The sequence below is a fragment of the Cygnus atratus genome, chromosome Z (assembly GCF_013377495.2).
Source record: "Cygnus atratus isolate AKBS03 ecotype Queensland, Australia chromosome Z, CAtr_DNAZoo_HiC_assembly, whole genome shotgun sequence".
Classification (NCBI taxonomy): Eukaryota; Metazoa; Chordata; class Aves; order Anseriformes; family Anatidae; genus Cygnus; species Cygnus atratus.
In genome coordinates, this window is record NC_066396.1 from 27,316,012 (window position 1) to 27,338,463 (window position 22,452).

Below are 22,452 nucleotides of genomic sequence, written 5' to 3' on the forward strand. Positions count from 1 at the left end.
AGCAAATTCATTCCATTTTTACTACAGTCTCAGAGAAGTATGATGCTCCAGCACTTCTGATAAGATTTCATAGGACATTCAGAGTGGCACCTATTCTAAAACTTTGAAACTACAAGCAGCAGTAAGTTACCAGACATTTTACCACAAAGTTTCCTGAGGGGACAAGTTCTCAAAAGACTATTGAGATCCACAAACCAGCAAACCGACTGCAGGAATCAGCTTCTTATTTCTTTCAAGGTAAAGAAAACAAAAACCAAACAAGTGAAAAATAGAAACAGAATAAAACAGTCCATATCTCAAGAACTCACCTTCAGACTTTAACTTTGTAAGAACGAAAATCAGGTAGTTGTTGAAATCTGGATACTGATTGAGTTGTTCTAGTTTCTGAAGAGAGAAACTGTTAAGGAAAAGCGAAATCTTCTACATGCAGCTTTTATAGCTTTCCAGATACAATTATTATTAAATCTGTTGTGTGCTACTGTGTCATTTTAAACAGTTGTATATAAAAGCTTAAAATATTCCAAGTAAGAACAATCTGAAGACAGTCTGCAGTCTTCATAATGAAGCAATACCTTTTAGTTGTGGTAAAATCTGAAAAAAAATAAAATCCAGGGACATAAACAGAAGTTAAAAGATTCTTAAAGAAATATTTTTAAAACCATTAAAAATTTGTTTCTGTATAGTTTTGAATTTCAGTATTTACAATCAGAAGCCCGCCAAACTAAGGAATCCACTGAGACACAATCCCACAATACATTTCTTGTTTTTCTCCACCATAAATAAAATCACTTTAGCCTATTAAAATCATAAATAGCTGTTTTATTTTAATGCTATTCACTTTCTTAATATTAGACAAACTTTTTTTTTTAAAAAAATAACTCTAACTAGCTGCAGCCTGAGCTCTCAGTAGTGAGAATTTAATTGTAAATGCCTGGATATTTGTAACTAGTTTATTCTTATCCACCATCTCAAACAAGTAACAGAGAACTGTTCTTCCATATACGTACCTGTTTTCTAGTGTCAGCTGTCTGAACGAGTGTCTTACTAGCAATACCAACCTCTTCACTATGTCCTTGGGGAAACTACAATAAGAATTATTATGTTTCTGAAGAGCTGTGAAGGTATGTAGCTGTTTTTCTAAAATTTACCGTTTCTTCTGGCTCAAACTTCCAAGTATTCTGTGCTGTTTGTCTGGAAAAGTGATCTGGCATTCTCCCTGTACCCTGTTCTTGCACCCTGGTATTAACTGATATGCTGCTCAACAATAGTATTGTAAGTCATAAATATGCAGCATCATCTTCAAGTTACTGACATACTGACGATACCTAGTAGGTTTACACAATCAAGACGTTCAGCAAAAAATTAGTTTCTGAAGAACAGTGCTTGATTCACATGCATTGCATTGACTTCATTTGCAATTTAGCTGAACCTCTAAGCATTCAAATTAGGTAAAACCTTAACCAAATTCATCTGTTAGGTCTCCATGGCCCATTAGGTCCCTTACAGTTCTAAAGGATCCATTTCCTTCTAATGACCAACAACTAGTTTAGCTAGTCTCAAACACAAACTTAAGAAACTTCATTTTTAGATATTTAGGTTGTTTGCACCAAGTATTAACTTTGCTAGAGAAGTCTGTCCTCTCACCACTCAGTAACAGAGTAAAGCACACTTATCACAGCCACAAGTTATTTTGTTGTGAAACAAAAGAGATGAGTGTAAACAGAAGGATGGCCATGCCAAGTGAAAGTAATACTGACTGTTCCACGTGGTGCCTAGAAATGATAAAACACACATCCAAAGATTAGGTGCCATGCCTAACAGCTCTTTCAGGAGCCAAAAAGTAGGGTACTGTGTCCTGTAAATTTTTTACTTTCTCCACAATTCAGAAACATGACCACCGAAGCAGTCAGTTGAACATTACTAACGACTGCACATCAAAATGGCTCAAACATGAAACAGCAGCAGAAGCAAGCAGAAAGAACTCAAATAGCAGTATTAAATTAGAATACACCTCACCAGTCTAGGAATCAAAGAATAGCTAATAGGCCATATTTTCCCCAACAACTTCTTCACCTATATTAAATTTTTCTTGGAAGAAAAAAGAAAGTTAATTTCTTCATCTGACAAATGTTTGAAAGCCTTACTGATTCGTAACTTAAATTAACAAAGGTTTTTGGCTGACCCGTGCTCCCCACTTTATTATATTTGAGTTCTGAGCACCTAAATATCAGAACTGTGTCATAATGAAAAAGCACAAGAGAGTACACTGATAATCTTACATTAAATTATCGACTGAAAGTACTTCAAATTTGAAACCATTAATCACCATCCTGCTTGGGCATGTTAATAGGTAGCACCCTACAATACAACACCTATCACAAATGGACTGAAAGAATATTTATTTATTTAAAATTACAGGTCATGACCTGTTCAAGCTGTATTAAAACATTTTTTCCAAACTATCATGTAATACAATAATAAAGTGTGCCACTGCTCTGCTTTTTACAGGCCTGCATACAAGAACCTCTCTGAAAGTAAGGTGTATTAGCACAGCAGGGAATTACCACTAACATTTAAGAATTTCATACATCAATTTAGTGCACTTTTGTTTAAAAATGATTCTGCTCATCTTTAAGACAGACAACATCTACTATGTTGCCCATCCAACACCTACGCTGCTATTTTTCAACAAACAAAGCAGGTTATTTGAAGTTGAGCTGTGAAATGCCTTTTACATTGTAACACCAGTAGCTCTCAACAATTTTGCATTTGAAGTACTAAGGAAAGCCTGCCCAAGTTTGAAGCATTATCAGAACACTTTAGCTACCACTCCATATAGTATTTTCCAAAGGAAGAAACAGCATCTTACAAGTCTAAGATACAGCTCTGAGAGCAAGATGATCAATATGAAAACTCACTTTGCTTTTCAGATAATAGCAGAAGCTGTTCTATGCTTGGCTATCTTAGCAAAGCGTAGAAGTTGAGTAGATTTGCCTTTAAACTAAACTCTTTTAATAACCTTATATACATTTGTTCTTACCTATGCGAATGAATTCTGATGCCATCTGTTAAGACCTTCAAGCACACGCCTTAAATAAAAAGGGAGTGAGATAATAAACTAAAAGGGAGAGAGATAATGAACTCGTACCGTTCAGAGGATTTCAGAAGGACTTCTAGGTATTTCAAAGCACTTATGTGGCTAGCTCAAAGGCCTGCGCACAACCGATGCGGGCTTTATTTTTCAGGAGCTATGTTTCCACCGCTCCTAACCTAAAATTTCCTTTAATTTTTATTCCGCCATTTCATCGTTTCGAGACTGGGGGGGGGGAGGGGAAGAGGGGAGGAAGACGAGCGCACGCCACTGACAAAAACCCGCCCGGCAGAGCCACCCCGAGGAGCCCTGTGGCGCACGTCCCCCCGCTCCCCGCCGCCCTCAGAGCCTAACGGTGATCGCAGGCGCCGGGCCCGGGCTGCGTGAGCACGCCGGGGGCACTCCCCCCGACACCGCCGGCTCCCGCCTCGCGTCCCGGCGCCGCGCCACCTCGCTCGGGAGGCCCCCGCCGGGCCCCGCGTCCGGACGAGGGGGCCTCGGGGGGCCCCGGGGGCCTCCGTGCGGGCCCCGGCACCGCCAGGGCCCCGCTCCCGCCCCGCCGCGGCCGTGCGCTGGCGGCGGCCCAGCGCGGGGTAACCCGGTAACGCGGCCGACACCGGAGCGGCCGCGCCGCAGCCAGCCAGGGGCCTGAAAGGGGAGCCGCGGCCCTTGGCGGCGGGCTCGCAACAGGTGCCCGGGCCCGCGGCCGGGGCCGGGGCCGGGGCCGGGCGGCCCCCGGGGCCCGCAGGCCGCGCTCCCCCGCCCCTCTCCCCCGTCCCCGCCGCCGCGCGGCCTCGCCCAAGGATACTTGTTGCACGGCTCTCTGCGTGGTGGTGTCCGGCGACTGGGACTCCTTCAGCAGCTGCAGGATCTGCTGCAGCCCCTGCTCGTCGGGCTTCCACTCGTACTCCATCTTGGCTCGCTGCGAACACACCACAACAACGGGCGGCCGCCCTCAGCGGCGCGGCAGGGCCCAGGCCGCGGGGTAGGCGGGAGAGAGGGAGGGAGGGAAGGAGGGGAGAAGAGAAAGGAAGGAAGGAAGGACAGACAGGCGGGCGGGCGGGCGGACGGACGGACAGAGGGAGGGAATAAAGGAGGGAGGGAGCAGCGCGATGCCCAGCCCCTCCCCCCCCCCCCGACCAACCGCCCCCGGGTGAAAGGGAGGGAGGGAGGGAGGGAAGGACGGACGGACGGCACCGACCTGCTGGCTCCTCCGCAAAGCCGAGCGCACTGAGTCACGGCGGTCTGGTAACCCGGCCCCGAGAGCCGCCGCGCCGCCTCCTCCTCCTCCTCCTCCTCCTGCCGGGTCCTAGCGCCAGGCACGCCTCCGCCCGCCCGGGCCGCCGTCAGCCGTCCCCCGGTGCGTCCCACGCCGCCAGCAGCCTGCCGGCGACAAAGCGCCGCGACCCTTCAGCGCCTCCCCCTGCGCTACGGGGGAAGGGCAGGCCCCGAGGGGGGTGAGGGGGTGGGGGAGAGCGGCCGGGGCTGCCGCCCACGGGGGAGGTTTTGGGGAGAGAAAGCAGCCCCGGCAGCTAGGGACGTGGTACCCGCCTGCTATCTGTCCGCTCCCCGCGGCCTGCGTGCCGGGCGGGTGAAGAGGGAACAGCTTGGCAAAAAGGGGGGCATGCAGCTCGAAACAAACTCCCCTGAATGCCTAGTACATCTTTCCCTCACCCTCAAAATATATCACCACGGAGCCCAGGTCAAAATTATCAATTTAAATATATACGCATATTTACATATTCCTGTTTATATATATTATACATATGCTAACGGCCAAGTGGAATGTTTAAAATGTTTCAATGTGTTAAGATGTTTAAAATACGAACGTGAAAACCTGTAATTCCGTAGCTTTTAAAATCTGATTTTAGTCACTGTGTTTGTAAGCAACCTGCTTGCCAAGCAGAAAACTAGTTTCACTTTCTGCCTCCTCTGCTGCAGCACAGCACTGGGTTTGAGCCGCACGCGCGTGCGTTGCACATCGCAACCTTAAGAACTGAGGCATCAAGGACAGGGAACAATAGCAATTCCCAGGTAATTTGCTGTGTAACTCTTTGTCTCACCTCCCCAAAGCTCTCAATTAAATCAGTATTTAAGTTTCAGTCAGCTAGTGCTATGAAGTATCCCCAGCCAACTTTCCTTCAGTTATGATGAGCCACCAGCCTTGCAGAAGGAGCCAAAACCAGTACCCACAGCAAAACAGCAAAGCAAACTGGAATAGGCAACAAGTATGACGGGCCGTGTACCTACAATATCCACACTTCCGGATAATGAGGACAGTCAGTCAGGAAAGCATGCACACTGGAATAAGAAGCAGGAAACAGCTAAACAGCAGAGAAGTATGCAGCACAGCACGCAAGAGAACAAAACCAATGGACAGAAAAATACTGTCTTTTACAATAAACAAGCAAACAAAGAAACGGGATGTTTGATGCTGTTTAAGCATCTGCTGTTTAAGCAATTGCCATGGTTATCCCAGGGCTGTTTGGGAGAGATTGCTAAAGCAGTGCACCTCTTCAGAGCTTTTCCCACTGAAATGCCTACAAATTGGAGTCACTAAGGCAGGAGAGTAAAGACTCGCCACCAGTTACAAGGAAAGGAATGGCACAAAGTTTTATACAAGATTTTTGTGAGCAGTGGGAATTGCCACTCATTTCGCTCTGGCACAGAAAAGTCTCAGGCAAAGAATCACAGCTAACCAGATTCAGACCATTAAAAACTATGCTCGTGGTTCACAACATATGTGCAGCAGAGCTTTCCATAATGATGCTTACACAGCTGGAGCAGATGAAAGGTGAGGTCCAACAAACCAAGGAAGTGCTCATTTGGGTCTCACTTCTCCAACTGCTGCCTCACCAGGAAGGTTTTAGAAACTTCATCATCATTGAGACTTCTGGCCCGCTGTCAAATTTGGTTGAAATTGTTTAGAGCTTCAAAAGTTACTGTCCAGAATTTATGACACAAGGATTGCATCTGCCTAATTTGATCAGGAAACCAAGGGCCCTAGACAAAAATAAGATTAGACATGGGAAACAAGGGACGAGACTAGAAAGGGAGGTTGAGAGGCAGAACAGGAAGAAGCAGGAGGAGAAACAGGCCGTGGATCTGGAACTAAGAAAGATTGACATAGGTTTCCTTTCCATGAACATGACCAGAATTAATTCCCTGTCTTTCTGCTGTGGAAAAGAGAGAAAAAGGCATACAAATCAGACTAGGAATGAATGGGAACTGCTATAGTTAGTGGAACATGTAAAAGCTTTATATGATTGTCCTACGGGGCAGGTTCCTCCTGAGGTTCTATATAGGATCCTTTACCACTGGAAACTACTCAGCATACATAGAAATTAAAGCAGATAGCTAATTAGCTGGATACCTTATTTTCTTGACCATTACTTTGAAGTTATTTTTACCCATCTCTTATCCTTTGAATTCTGTTGAGAGGGGAAAATACTTTGAGTGAAAAAAACAAGTACGATTGAAAGTAAATATGGTTTAGTGGAGCACTTGTTAGTGTTAGGTCAGAGGTTGGACAAGGTGATCTTGAAGGTCTCTTCCAACCTAGACGATTCTGTGATTCTGTAAAGAATATTATTGAAAAAATGAGACAATTGCTTCTTTCCATATCCTTTGCCTCCTTGTTTTCTAGTACCATTTCCCTCCAGCAAGCATCTTCTTGTGTAGAGTGAAATTCAGAATCAATGTTAAACTAAGTAGCGGTTAGAAGCCTGGAAACTACCCCTCAAAACATATGATGGCCTGGTTCATCCCACTCGATCAGTAGAATGCACCAGAAATAAATATGGAGCACTGCATCTACATATCTTAAGGCAAAAGTTCACTGAAGACAGGAGACTGGAACAAATAGTGAAGCCAATCTTTGATGTCTCTATCATCCAAGCTTCAGATGTCACACCCAAGAATCCACTGGTATCACAGAAATGTGTAATGTTAAAAAAAAAAAGAGAAAAACACACAAACAAACAAACAAAAACCCCTGAACTAGTCTGTATCTTTATTTCTCTCTCAACAAACCTTGCCATGTTATATTTGAGCATCCACAAAGAGCGCAGAGATAATTTTTATTATTTTTTGTTTGGGAACTCTCTTCCCTTTCTCTCTCAGAATGTCCCATTAGATCAGGCTGAAATGACACTTTTCAGGCATATCTCATACAAGGTAAAAGGGGCTGGGGCAACAATGGGACTGCAGGGGCTGTGGGGTGTCGGGATGGGGATCAGATGTAAGGCACCACAGGATTTAACTGGGGCTGGGGGGGCTCTCCCCCCCATCTCCCTAATGGAGCAGGGGTCCCACAATCACAGCTAAACTTTAGTAACAACTGTGCAAACCTGCCCTTGGGCTCTGTTTCCTCATTCTCATGAAATGTCCCAAGTTACTTCTGTGCCACAATTTGGTAACCCAGGTTAGACCCTGACTGCTTGGCTTCAGAGCTTCCTAGGACAGACTGGGCCACAAACTGGGTGAATTTACCCATTTTCTGTCTCTCACGAGGGGTGCTGGAGCGAGCTGTAAGGAGGTGAGGTGGTGATCTGTGAAAACTGTAAATCCACATAAATGCTGCATGGTGGTGGTGTGTCAAAAACTGGAAATCCACATAAATCCTGCAAATTGGACAGGGGACAAGGTGTCATGAGAGTTGCTCTGCTAGCATAAGTTTCAAAAAAGTGGTGGTACCTGTAGTTATCTAGGAAACAGACAGTGGAATTTTATGGAAAAGCTTGGTCTGCTACGATTGCATTTGGTACTGCAGACCAAAGGTGGCCAGAAGTTGGCAGTTTTAGCGTTGATCTCCTAAGGTTTTTTGTGATTGTTATTGGGGGACCAATTCCCTGCCTAACTGGACTACTGGAACACCTGGGCAGTTCACAGAACAGAGCAGACGAACCAAAATGATCAATTCAAGTCAAATGGTGATAGGAAAAAGGTGTCGCCTTACGCTCTTTTGTCTATGCAAGCTCAAGCAATTGCTGCTAGCGCCGACAGTGCTCCGGCTGTGCTGCTGCCAACGCCTCTGGGTTGTTTCTCTCTCTCCCCTTCTGCACCCCCGGCTGCTGATCGTGCTCCGCGAGCTCCGTTAAAGGAGTTGGTCCTCCCTCCGCCGGCCCCGCTGGGGTGCGTGTGCCTTTTAGCGCAGCAGGCTCGGCAGCGTGACAGCAGCAAACGCCGCGGTTACAGGAGGGCCCTGGAAAAGCATTACAGATGATTAGAAGTATATTTAGAGCGTATGATCTGACGTGGACAGACGTTTCTCAGCCGCCAGAGGCTTTGTTGACGGGGGACGGATGAAACGATAGAGTTTTGCCCACGACAAGCGAGCGGCCGCAGCCCTGCACGGCGCAGCCACGTGTTTGGGCTGGGAGCCAGGCTGCAGGCCCCAGGCGTGGCAGGGCTGGCACAAGTGGGCTAGTAACTGCAGCGAGTGGGCTAGTAACTGCAACGGGGGCAGCAGGACAAAGAACAGCACATTGGACGTGGGCAACAGGCTGTCGGCAAGAAATGGGAACACCCCTCTGCTCTTCTAACTAGGCTGGGGAAACAGCCACCAATGTCTGGGGGAATAGATCCTAAAGCAGAACAAAATCAGCCCCAGGTTGTCTCATTATTTGTAAATCAAGCAGCCCCAGGTATCAAGAATTATTCTGCTGAACATTTCCCAGGATGGCAAGGTATATCAATGGAAGAAGTAACGAGCACAGCCACGTTTGCATATAATTAAAGAAAGGAGGAAAAAGCAACTCGGCAGAGGAAACAGAATGAAAAAGCAAGCCCTCTGGCAGCAGCCTTACTTGGGAGGGATACTAAGGGGAGGCACGTAACAGAAATCAGAGAAGCAAAGATCAGGGCAGAGGTCGATTAACACCAGAGAATTGCTGCTGTTACTGCAAGCAACCAGGACACTGGAGATGAGAATGCCCCGTTACCATGGGCAGGGTACCTAAGACCATAGTTTAGGGAAGCCCTGCAGGGCAGGGGATGAAGAGAGGAAGATAAGTTTCCAGACTCCCAAGCCCCAGCAATGGAAACTGAAACAGGAATACACCTCCCAGGCAGATCCCAGGAACCAATATTAGATATCAAAATTGGAAATAAGGTTTATGCATGTTTAGTTGATACTGGGACAACTTACTCCACCCTAACCAATCTCCCAGAGAGCTCAAAGGTGACAGGAAAAGTAAATGTAGTAGTTATAGAAGGAAAACAGGTAAGTGTTTCAAAGATAGGCCCATTTGTACCATTACATCTATCATTAAACCTTTTGTTGTTGTTGCTGTTGTTATTGGAATATAGCATCTCCAGATTTGTTAGGGTGGGACTTATTGGACGTAGTGCATAAATTACAAGCAAGATTGGTATGCGTTCCTGAAGGTATAACTTTCAAACTTCCAATAGAAAATGTTCCAAAAATAATGATGGTTACAGGCCAGGAGAAAATAAACAACATCCCTCAGGAGCTGAAAGGCATACTGACATCTTTGCATGAAGTTCAATGGATGTGGGTCTGCTGAAGTCATCAACCCCACTTGGAAACTAAGGGAGGGAAACCTCCCTCCTTAAAGGAATACCTGTTGTCACATGAGGCTAGAGAGGGAGTAAAGCCAATGACTGAGGAGTTTTTGAAGAAGGAAATTTTAACTCCCTCGTGAACCTCCCTGTAACACACCATCATCACCAGTAAAGAAGCCCAATCCTGGCCCAGAGGGAAAGACAGTTTTCAGATTTGTGCAAGACCTACAAGCAACTAACAATGGGTAGAATACCCCACCCAGTAGTCCATGACCCATTGATTATACTAACCTTCTTAATGGCAGATGCTAAATATTTTTCTATAACTAATGTGTGCACTTTCTTTAGCATTTCAATACACATGGATTACCAATATATATTTGCCTTTAACATGGGAGGGGCAACAAATGACATAGATGAGATTACCACAGGGGGTTGCAGGATCACCTCCAATATTTTCAAAGATTTTAGTTACAGACTTCCTGAGCATTGAATTACCAAATAATTCTGCACTGACTAAGTATGTTGATCATTTGCTAATTGGTAGTTCAAATCAGGAAAACTGTGTAACATTAGAAAGGCTTTACTGGTTTCTTCAGTTAAAAAAGGCCACCAGGTTTTCCCCAGCTAAATCTCATAGGGAAGACGTAGAATATATAGGATATGCATTGTCTGGAAAAGGTGGAAAAATATCCAATTAATGAATAAAAAAAAAAAAATCAGTATATGCTTAGGCCTTTAACAAAGAAACAGGTTAGAACATTTTTAGGAGCAGTAGGATTTTTGCAGATCCCAGATGCCAGTCTTTGAAGAAACAGCCACACCACTGGTGGCATCCACAAAAGCAGATGCTGAAGAACCACTGAAATGGACTTCAGATCTGAAGAAAGCATTTGATGACAGCACGTGCACTTAGGATGCCAAATTATAGTAAGCTGTTCCATTTACTTGTGTGTGGAAGGAAAGGAGTGTCCTCTGGGGCCTTGGCTCAGACTCTGGACAGGCAGATGTGCCCCCCAGTGGCTTACCGTTCAGCCCAGTTACTCCCAGTTATTAAAGTGACAAAGGGATGTATTAAAACAATAGCTTCAGAAGCACTGATAGCAGAAAAATAGGGGAAGATTGTCTTAGGACACCCACTGACTGTAAACGCCCCACATGATGTCGAACTGAGGTTCACTAAATCATCGCAGGTGTTGAGTTTTCAGAAACTCCAGAAGTACAAATTGCTGTTGCTGACAGCAGAGAAGCAACGCCTTGAGCCTGGATGATGGGGAACCACACCATGATGGCACAGAGGTCACCCAAAATTGAGGAAAGGTAAGAGCAGACCTTACAGACATGCCCTGCCAACTCCAGACTTCTGTAGACCGATCACCTTAGGATCAGAAGGAAGGTGACTAACAGGGTATGCTGCCCTCCTGACTCAGCACAAGGTGCTAATCGCAGAGCCTATTTCTCTGAAACACGATGCTCTTGCAGCCGAGTTGGTAGCCCTGGCAGAAGCCCACAGGGAAGCACAAGGGAACGAAGTGAACAGCTACATGGACCTGAAGTATGCTTTTGTACCTATCTGCCACGCTACAGGACAGGACAGTTGTGGAAACAAAGGCGTTTTGTGACCTCCAGACCTCCAGCAGTGGCTGGAGAGCAAATGCTGAGCAGATCAAGGATTTGTTAGAAGCTATCAGCCTCCCAGAAAAGACCTCCCAAAAAAGTGTGATGCATCCAGCAGCACACACTGAAGAGAAGACTCGTCCAGCTGGCAACGCAGATGGCAAGCAGTCAAGTTCCCATTAAAAGATGTGGTGACCAGGTCTGGAGCTCCAGAAAACATCGACTCAGAGCAGGGCAGCCATTTTACAGCCCAGGTTTAAAACGCTTATACAAAACATCAGGTATCACCCAACAACTGCATAACCCTACCACACATAATCGTCAGGGAAAATTGAAAGAATGAATCAGAGCCTGAACCGTGCTGTGTCTAAAATTTGTGCAGAAACCAGTCTGACGTGGCCAGAGGCCTTACCAGTCATTTTAATGCACAGAAGACAGAGGCCAAACCAGAGAGCATTAACTCCAGCTGAGGTATCATTTGGGAGAAATTTGCAGATTCTGAATACTTACATCACGACAAAGACCAACTTGTTGGAAGGGGATGAAAGGTTAACTCAGTGTGGTGGAGCTCCAGAAGTAGATAAAACCCTCCCAACACCAAGCTCAGCTACAGCAACCAGTGCCGTCAGAAGGGAAAATGCACCTCTGTGAACCAGCAGATTATGTGCAGGTTAAAGTACATGAAAGGAAAAGCCAGTTATGCCAAGGTGGGAAAGACTCTTTTTGGTGTTGTTAACTTCCTTTTCTGCAGTACTTGTAACAGGGAAAAACACTTGGATACATCATTCTCACGTGAAACTTGCCAGGACAGAAGAAATCAAGGATCTGTTAAAAATTAGACTGAAAAAAACAAAAACAAATGTGTGGTTCAAGATAAGTAAAATATACTTGATATTCATCGCAATATTGTTAAGACCATATTTACTGCTAGCAGTGCTATTGTTAATTCTTAGTCATCATTGAGAATAAAGGCAAGGGGAAAGATGAATGCTACTGATTTATGGAAACAGACAAAACAAAAGCAACTTTCCAGTTTGGGGTGAGCTGAGACAGACTGTCAGAACAAATACAGAATAATAATTGCATTGGTTTAGGCAAAAAAACAAAAAAATCCTATTATTCCATAATCAAGAGCTGACAAAGCACTGTGAAAAATGCTGTTTGAAGATGGGATATTCAATTCCAAATTGCTCATTAATCAAGCCAATTTTACAAAGCACCACTATGATATCTTTAAGAAATATTCACCCAAAGCCATTGTAATGTTACATTTATCAACACATCCTATTGTAACTCTCTTCATTTTGTTGTAATTCTGCTGATTTTAATGACCCTGCTGTTTCTGTGTGCTGCTTGCTCGCACATGAAAACGCAGCACCCATTTTCAAAGAAGTGCTCATGCAGTGATATTGAAGAAGATACAGGCCTGGATGGCCACAAGAGAAGTGGGGGCTGCAGGGAGGAGGCGAACTGCTCTGCTCTGCCCTGCTCTGTGTGAATTGCTCTGCAGGGAAGAGCTGCCTGTTTCACCTGGAAGGTTGGTACCGCTTGCTTTGTCTCTGCCAGCGCCGCAAGCACCGGCCTGAGCACGTTGGTGGATGCCGGAGGAGCAAACCCACTGTGTGATGAGACACCTAAAGTCCCGTTTGAGCAAACTTTGGATAAACTTTAGTAACAACTTTGCAAACCTGTCCATTTCCTCCTTGTCACGGAATGTCCCAAGTCACTTCTGTAACATAACATACCTTATTCAAAATCCAGTACTTAAGAGTATTAGCTCCAAATGCATGAGGCAGGTTTCAACTCTTGCTTCTTCCTAGGGCAATGAAGCCAAATTTTTCTGAAAGTGTCCTTACTATCATATTACAGTGTACTTAGTGCTAGGTCTTTTAAACTCGTTTGTTTTCTGTTATGTTATAAACAGATATAAGAGGAACTTGGATTAAAAATTACTTCCTAATCTGCACCCTATAATAATTGAGAAATAATACTCCAAATACAAATATAGGCAGCAAAAATAGTTAGGAGATTTTTAACAGAATACCCTCCCCACCCTTCCAGCAGTCTCAGTGCACTGAGAAGAGAAACAGGAGAGACTGGTGCTGACGCCCTGCCAAAATAGATTTGAACTAGTAGGCAGATATCCCATCCCTCAAATGTCTTAGCCTCCAAGCCGTACCATTGGGAAGTACTTCTCGCTGCTAGCAGTTTTGAAACTAGTTTCAAATAACTATTCTCTAATCAAAATTAATTATAAAATTTGCCCTAATTTCAGAATATTTTTGTGGTTTCAGCCACTTTAACATTTATAAAATCATTCCCTCTCTTTAGTTTTACCACACTGGAAACATTGGATTTTTTTTTTCTTTTAGACAGCAAATTCTAATAGCTACCTTCCTTCTTCGTACAAAGTACAGGCACTGCTAACTGTAAAATTGGTGTTTAATAACGAGAATCAATCATCCAATCCATTGCTACAATCCAGGCTTCCGAGTTTCCACACAGACTGCTTATAGCGTCTCTCTGTATCCCTATGTATAGGTTTGTATGCACAGAGGAAAGAGTAGATAACTGATATTCCATAATAGATCTTTACGTAAACCCTCTTATTTCAGGCTAAGAGTGAAGTGGATTAAGCTAAGCGGAAAAAAAGCTCTCAAAACACAATAAGCGTGTCTTTGCAAAGGAGCTCATGCAGAATAGCTATCACTACACCATTTTGCAATACCTTCTTCCTGGAGACATTTCCTCAGCTTTCAGTTAAAAAAAATGCTGGTAGTCCTCCCATCAAATGTATCAAAGGAGAATACATTATAAAACATTTAGTGTGGTCTTACTGAATTCAGACACATGATACAGAAGTGGTACTTTTTCTGGTAACTAAGGGCACGGGAAACATTTTTGTGTGTTCTTTGGTGCCAGAGGATGACAAAAAGCTAAGATAGCACCTACAGGAAATCCACCCAGTGGAATGTAAGAAAAGTCCAACATGATCCAAAGTACAACGGTATGCCTTGGGCTCAAGTAAAAAATTTTGTGGAATGTACTGAACTAAGAATCTGCTTCCTTCGTTGGTTTAAGACCCTTAAAGGTACACTGCCAGCAATATTCAAACCAGCAAATACACAGGCTTTCAGATAATATAGTTTCAGACTTGGGTACAGTTATTTGACTTTCATTTCCTATTGTCATTCATTCCTTGGAGCTGGTAGGTCTAGGATTAGAATAAGAAGCTGAAGAAGCTAAGGGAAATTATGTTAGCTTCCCATCCTATTGAGACAATTACAGCTATAATCAATTTTGTCTTATGCTGCGTGACATATTAGAAATTGTGTGTGTGTGCTATTGATCCCATAATAAAACACCTTGTAATGAAGCCAAACTCTTAATTTTCTGGAAGACTGGACATTTCAGTATTGGTGGCAACTAAGTCTGTAACGTTATTTGCTCTCCATGGAATACCAACTTGATGATGAACTTCTTTTGACAGTACCTACAGTTGTGATAATGCACCTGCTCAGGCAATCTGCTTGACTGTTGCTTTTGGCAAACGGAGAGTTCTGGCTTATGTTGTGGCATCGCTGTCCATGACTGTGTTTTCTTTTCCCAAAGGTGACAAGCAGTATTTGTTTTTGCAGATAGTGTCCACAAAAAAGCCTGCACTGTAGAATCCCACTGATCAGATAAAATAGTATGTATAGTAACCTGCTGTCATGTAATTACACTCTTTGGACAGAAGTGTGTTCTTTATTTAATGGATACCTCTGACTGCTCCTCATGTATTCAACAAGCATAGAATAAAGTGCAGAGCAATGCAGCTTCTGTATATCTGAAGGGGCCAAACCACCACATCACTGCAGCCAAGACAGATGATAGGCCACAGCATGCATGAACATTTGAAATCTTGTAGAATAGTTAACCAAGACTTAATCCAAATTAAGCTTACAAACATCAACACACAGCACAGGCTGACATACAAGTGAAAGCTAAAAACAAAGCCTATTGCAGTTGTTGGGTTTGATTACATGCATGACATCATCAACTGCAGAGACAGAAACCTGTTAAGCTTTCACCAGTTTGGAAATCATCAGGAAAGTTTTGAATTCTACTTTGACAGGGTAAAACATTGCTCTTATAATTCAGTAAAAATTCCAACTGACTGAACAAGTGGTAGGCAAAACTGCAAAGATCTCTTGACTTGAAATGCCTTTGATCAAATAATCTTCTGGACAAGGATACCTTTAGAGGCATTATCTTTTCAAATATGCTACTATTACATGTCTGCAGATAAAGGTTCCCAATGGAAAGATCCCCTGTTACTGTTGATTTGCCCCCATTGTAATCACACATACTACAGATTAAAATGGTAGCAAATGTTCTTAATGCTGACAGTCATAAAAAACTGAAATTGAATCAATGACTGTTTGACAAAATCATCACCTCCTGAATTTGTGAGGGATGATGCCAGATCTAACAGCTGAAGTATGATATAGTACAACCTCCTCCCCCCGTCTTCTCCCCACCCCCCCAAGGACACAAGCTTCTTTCTCTAAATTTGAGAGTACTTAGATTTCCTATATGAACCATACAAGCCTCTTTAATTGCCTAACATGAAAGGGATTTTTGAAGGTAGGGAAAGTAAATGGTAACTAAGAATAAGGAAGTCAAAGTGGAACGCTCTGTCCTGAGTAACAAGCCCCACTCATTATTGTAATAGGCAAAATCTACTTCAAGGGGGGGCTATTCAAAGTCTAGAGTAATTCTTGAAGTTCCAGGGTCTTATTTGAGTCTCTACTGCCAAACTGCACATCTGTAGTTCAGGGTGTGCTTTTTACCAGATTAAAATCTTTCAGGCATACCGAGATTAGTGTCAGGTACATATGAACCCTATTCAACCCCCTATTTAAGTAAGGTTTACTTCTCATAGCTGTAGGAAACAAAGCAGCTGGTGTCTGTTGCAAGATTTTGGTTGAACATAAAACTAATCATCTGTAACTGATAATTCAGACTGTCCCAAGGCAGAAAAATAAAGTTATACATAGCTTTTGAAGTTGTTTTTCATTAATAGATCAGAACTGAGACCTTTGAAAACATAGGAGAAAAGCAGCAGAAATAATTAAAAAATGAAGTTACAGCTGAAAAAAATCCACATCCATGGATGAGAATGGTAGAAGAGAATGACAGAAGAGATGTGGTCCCTGAAATTTTAGCATTTACTTTTATTCAATTTTGTGCTCATCCTCATCAAATAAAGGGGATTAGTTAAACGTGAGATACATATCTCCTCCTGATGCCTGTTTGACAAAGTGGTCCTAACCCCTGAAAGCCTAAGAAGTAAAGTCAGAGAGACTTCTGGATTGGTCCTCTAGGACTGGTTCAGCCAAGACAGACAGGGCCTTTGTGTGAGGTCGCATGGCCTAGGTATGTGGTAAAGGTCTCTACGCTCTTTCAAAAACTTTTAAAAAGGAAGTCCTCTCCTGCCTGGACAGTACAGAAAAAGCACTCCACAGCAAATGCTAAAGACAGCAGACGTCGCTGTGGTGTAATGCCAGGTTTGGGGAAGATTTTAGACCTGAAATGCATTGCTTCTTTAAAACTACCTCATTCAAAATAATTGTGAATAAATAAAACTTACAAACAAACTTGATGTTCCAAATAAGTGGCTCTCTGTTTTTAAACTTTGTATTATGATGAATGGAAACAGACCTGTTTTCTAACCACAGTTAATACATAAATTAAAAAAAAGCCAATATTAATGCAAAATATGTATAAATAACTGTCATAAATCAGTTTAACCAGAATTGTTTAAGACTTTTTGTACAACTACATCGTAAGTCATTCAGTAGAAATATCTTTAATATTTCTTACATACAAACACAATGATTAGGAATCTCATCAAGTACTAACAAACATGTAAAGGTACAAAGGCCCTTTTGCTAGTTGAAAGAGGTAACAAAGACGAGACAAATGGTGTATTTATTTGTAAGTATGTTTTGATGCATAAATGAGATGAGAATGATTTATTGAGGAAAAGAAAAACTACAAATGTAATGCAAGATTAAAACCAAGTACATAAACAAGCTTTTTATCATTCTGATTTAAGTTATATATTTTAAAATAAAAAATTTTATAAGTCAGACCGCTGTCTTCTTGCAGTAACCACTGGCACCAGCTACAAAGGCATAAGTACAAAGGATGTCTCCAAGAAGTGAGGAGTCTCCTCCAGTCAAAACCCAGGCATTATTAGGAAATCAGTAAAGGGGCCAAAGAAACATGTTATTAGGGCACAAAGATGTGGTTTGTCACTATTTATTTTTATTTTTCCTTCTTGTCAAAGTATCTTGCAGCCAGGGATGCAGAGAATCCAGCTGTTTAATTATTTAATGTTTATTAAAACATTCACACACAGATTGTGCATCAAGACGTGTCAGCAATACTACTGTCAGCAATACTACCACCACTGTGAGGTCTGTCAGTGATGGCAACGTAGGTGCTTTGGTGGCATTTGCAATGCTGACAGCAATGCCATACACTAAACCAGCATCACCAACCATTTTACTAGTAGACTAGTATTTCGTTCCCCGTGTGGCTGATGAATTTCCTTACTGCAGTAAGTGATTTATCTAAGGTCTTTAAGATGCTGTTGACTCAAGGAAATGACATGCTTTGGGTTTATATTAGTCTCTATATTACTCTAACAAGCTTGTATCTGTCCTGCACAGTGACTAACTGGAGTCATATTCAAATGTGCAGGACAAAAACAGAACTTAAAGACTTACAAGGCATCAGCTCAAAACAAGAATTCAATCTTTTGCCCTGTGAGCTCGAGTACAGTTGTCTGGTCTTCCCTAATCTGTAAAGTCAGGTAAATATTCTGAAATTCCATCCTCCTGGATGAATGAGCAAATAATTACTGATTTGGAATGGAGCTCCTTCCAAAAGAGACAAAGTCATGCATGTGATCATGAGTGATGAGAAAAAGCTAATACAATCATACATATAAACAAAAGAAATGATGCCCTAACCAGCTTAATCAAAGAAGTGAAACTCTAAAGACAAGTAAGCAAATAAACCTTTATCTCACCGAGAGACATAAGAAATGACTGCAGACATTCCTTGTATTTTAAGGCTCAAATGAAGGAGAGGGTAAAAACGCAGGGTAAATGTGGAAGTACAGGCACAAACACATAGCCCACCCAAATTGTTCCTGCATATACATACACAGTGAAATTTGCAAATACATTATTTTTTCCTCCTCCAAGTATCAGTATTTTAAGATGGTAAATAAGACAGAATTGAAATTATTACTGTTTAATATAAAAAAAAACAAACAGTACTATCCAAGCACTTCAACATTAACTCTACAGGAATTATGTAAACCAAATATAAAATATATTTAGAAATTAAAACATTATTAAAAACTCCTTTAGAAAATTTTGAAGTTTCATCTGACCAGAACAATAAAACTCACCAGATAATCTGGTAAGGAAAAGAATATAATCTACATAGTGAAGCCTATTTCAATTAAGAGAGGCACACTGTGTATGTAATACAGATTGATATTTCAATAGAAGAATGCTTCACCTTTTTCCATTCAAGTTTATCCAGTCATATTTTAAATGCTCTTGGCTGTGAAACATGAAGGTAAGATTTAAGAGAAGCCTTAGAGTTTCAATTAAATAACATATTCAAGTTACGTCTTGAAGCAAACAGACACCCCAGAGGAATGCCTATATACTTCTACGCAGATCTTCATGGCCCTTTTCAGCAACAGCTGTTAAGAGATCACTGAATAACTCCAGGTGAACAGCGTCTGATTCAAGAAAAGGCACAAATGTGGGAAGCAATGAAAAGGTTGCATATAACAGTGTAATTCTTATTCTTAATTTTTACTTTATTCCCTCATTTCTACTCGTATTTTTGAAAAAAAAAAATCATTCTCACAACTGTATCTGTAAGACCACAAATCTTTGAAGCAATACTGAACCAGCATTAAGCATATTACACATAAAAACACAACACTGCAAATAGTTTCACCACCCTCCCAAAAATAAATTTGCAGGCATCCCATCTTTGTCTTACAGTAACAGTGTAACCACCGCATGAAATATAAAACTATGAAGAGCTGAAACCAAAGTCAGTTTAAATTGTTTACACACAACAGAACAAGTTAACATCTCCATCCTATGTAACAGTTCTTATATACTATCATGATGCAGAATCTGGGCTTCTTTTCTCCTGCTAGTGATAATAATACTCTCCACCTCAAGGAAAAATTCACTAACAGGCAGCATCTTTTCTGCCCTTAACAAAATATACAAAAGGCATTACAAGCTATTTTCCATCCTTTCTCAGATTCTACATAGAAATTTGGGTTTCAAAAAAGAAATTGCACTCCTTTGGTGCAATGTGTACAGATGCTTTGAGTCTGTCGCACAGTTCTCATTCTCCTTGTATCTTCCCATTATAGAACATTTGTCTTTTGTATTGTAATTCAGTTGTAAACCATAAGGAGAAAATACTTATTTTGTTACTTCTGCCTAACTTGTTAGAGCCTTAATTCATATGTGGACCTCCTACTGTAATTTAAATATAAAATATAAAATACTGTAGCCTAATCTTTTTGCAATTGAATATTTTCTACATGGCATGACACGTCTGACAAATTCCTACTTCTATTTATTTTTCTTTCAGATTATGTTCCACAACAAAAATGTGTATTTAACAACATACTCATTTTAATATATATTAATATATATATATATATTAATAATTCCTTTGTAAAACTTGGTGTTACTGTCATAGCATACCATCATCAACAATATCAAAATGGCTCAGCACGGACAGGACCAACACTGACTTTAAATATTTCCTCAGAATTTCAAATTTGAGCTTAAAAGCCCAACTAAGTAACACAGAGCTCAATCGCCCGCATACTTACCACTAAATTAGCATAATCTTAAGGATATCTGCATAACAACTGTCTTTTCCTAATATACATTTTCCCTAAAGCGTAGACAGGATAGCTAAACTTCTCTCAAGTAAAAGGATATGTCTGCCTTCATTTAGGTCTAACTAGATGCAAGGCTGAAGTAGTTCTATCTATATAATACTTTCACAACAATGTTGTTTCATTATTTAAACATCTTCTGGAAGACCCAAGATTTAAATTGTGATGAGGACATTACACTAGAGATGACCACTGTCATGAATTTCCTCTGAATTTGGGATATGTCTTACAATCTACACAGAAGATGCTCTAATGGATGTTATAGAGTTCAAAAGCATACACTATAGCATCTTTTCTAGAATTTCTACTGACACATAATATTTTATTCATAGATACCAAATTCTTCTATACTGGGTAACTCCTGAAAGGAACATCTTATCTTCTTATCACTTTATCACAAAATCTCTTCATTATTTACTTATGGCTTCTGCTATTGCTGTTGATAAAGCAAGAGGATTAAGCAATCTGTATGAAAAATATAAAATCATACATGCAGGGAAAATATTTTATATTAGAACTAAATATTTCTAACTACCATCTGAAAGTTGTGAAAATAGCAACTCCGATTATATCAATAACATGGGCCAGTTTTTAAGATCTCTGTTATAACATAAGCCCAATGTCTTTGGCCTCAGTTATTTTATTTGTTTTCACAGGCATGCTTTTTCTCCAAACCTTCAAGATGTGTGTGTGTGTGTGTTAAAGAAACTTTAAATCATCCTTACGCCCAATTAAATCTGTATTATTCTGAATTCAGAAACATTCTGAAATATGTTTATTGGACAATCCAGAAGATCCTCAAAAGGCAGCCTCTAATATCTTACTATTTTTTCTTTATTTTATTTAAAACAAGGAGTGTCTTACTCTAGCAGAGATGAGATTATCAAAGACTCATTGTGCTCTATTAGCCCTGTCATCTAGCGTAAAAAAAACACAAAGCAAGAGCAACAATCTCAGTATTTGCTCATTCTCTACGTCATGTGCCAATATAAAAAAAAATCTAAATAAGGAAGACGTTAAAGCATATAGTTTCATATATTCTCTTTTTTTTCTTACCTAAAAGAAACCTGTCTTTCAAACACATTGTACAACTATTAATGAGAAAGAGACAGAACTCAGAAGTGAGTCTTGCATATAACTGCCACTGTCTCATGAAATTCCTTAATCAGTATTGACTTTTCCAACCCACAGCTTGAAAGACTGCTAATGGAAGTAATAAACAAAACAAAACATAACTTGAAATCTACACTACAAGTGAGGGAAGCTGTGAAAATACTGCCAATTATCAAACAAAAAATAAATATAGCACAATTTGTCAGTGACTGCACAGAATCAAAAGTAAGATAATCACTAGAACAGACAGTGTCTAGGCTAAAATATGCTTTCTTGTTAAATTAAAGATATATCACAGTCATAAGTTATAAAATGCATTACAAATACCCATTGGCTCAGAAAACAACTGTAATAGGATAGTAACCAGAAGCAAAATATTGCATGAAATTACAGCGTGTTACCCAGTTTTTAGTCAAGAAATAGTTTCTACACTCTTCTACAGAGATGAGGTGGAAGAAGATTTCAGAAAGGAAGCTGTCTAAAGTTGTTTGGTAATGTAACTAAATGGCCAACTGGATTTTTGCATATTAAAGGTGAAGAGTTTTAATCTAAGCAGCTATCTGAAGATGTGATATAGAAACACATATTTGCACCAGTGTATATACTTCTGTGTTAGAGAGAAATGTGAAGCAATCACTCATTTATTTATTTTTAAACCAATCATTTCCTCTCATTAGTTTGCCTACTTTGACCTGTCCTCCCAGGGGCTCCAAGAGCATATCTGCTCCAGATTCCAGTGCTTTCAGCCTTCTGCTCTCTGGCTTCTCACACGTAAGTTAAGAACGTAATTACATGACTCTAACGTTCTTGTCAATGCAACTGGTTCCCATTTGTTCAAAAGCTCCATTCAAACCTCACCTTGTTTGTTTTTAACTACTTGTTATAAGACTGATTCAACAACTAAAGCTTTCACCTCTGATGCCAACTCCCTACTTACCATACACGTAACGGAGAGCACTGAAGTCAATCCTGACTTAGAACCATGTAGCTCAGGATTTGTCTATACGAGAAAATTGCACCAATTCAGCTTGAACTTGTCTATGCATCAGCTTGCAAACCCCTGTGCAAAACACTTCATTTTAATTCAATGCTGGCT

The 22,452-nt window shown here is 41.2% G+C and overlaps 1 protein-coding gene and 1 long non-coding RNA gene across 3 annotated transcripts in view; one reads left to right on the forward strand and one right to left on the reverse strand.

Moving 5' to 3' along the window:
* TNPO1 (transportin 1) overlaps positions 1-4,436 on the reverse strand; it is a 62,367-nt gene extending 57,931 nt beyond the window's left edge. The window contains exons 1-3 of one of the 2 annotated variants that reach the window (XM_035565803.2): positions 4,293-4,436; positions 3,900-4,013; positions 309-384 (exon numbers count right to left, since the gene is read on the reverse strand). In XM_035565803.2, the coding sequence (XP_035421696.1) occupies positions 309-384; positions 3,900-4,004 (181 nt within the window). In that variant the 5' untranslated portion in view covers positions 4,005-4,013; positions 4,293-4,436. Of the gene's footprint in view, positions 1-308; positions 385-3,899 lie in introns of both variants that reach the window. The other variant, XM_050716532.1, reaches the window with a different exon arrangement.
* On the forward strand, positions 4,382-8,055 carry LOC118257638 (uncharacterized). Its single transcript, XR_004781655.2, has 3 exons — positions 4,382-4,451; positions 5,033-5,125; positions 6,738-8,055. It is a non-coding gene; the product is annotated as an uncharacterized LOC118257638 (long non-coding RNA).
* Positions 8,056-22,452: the final 14,397 nt, after the last annotated feature.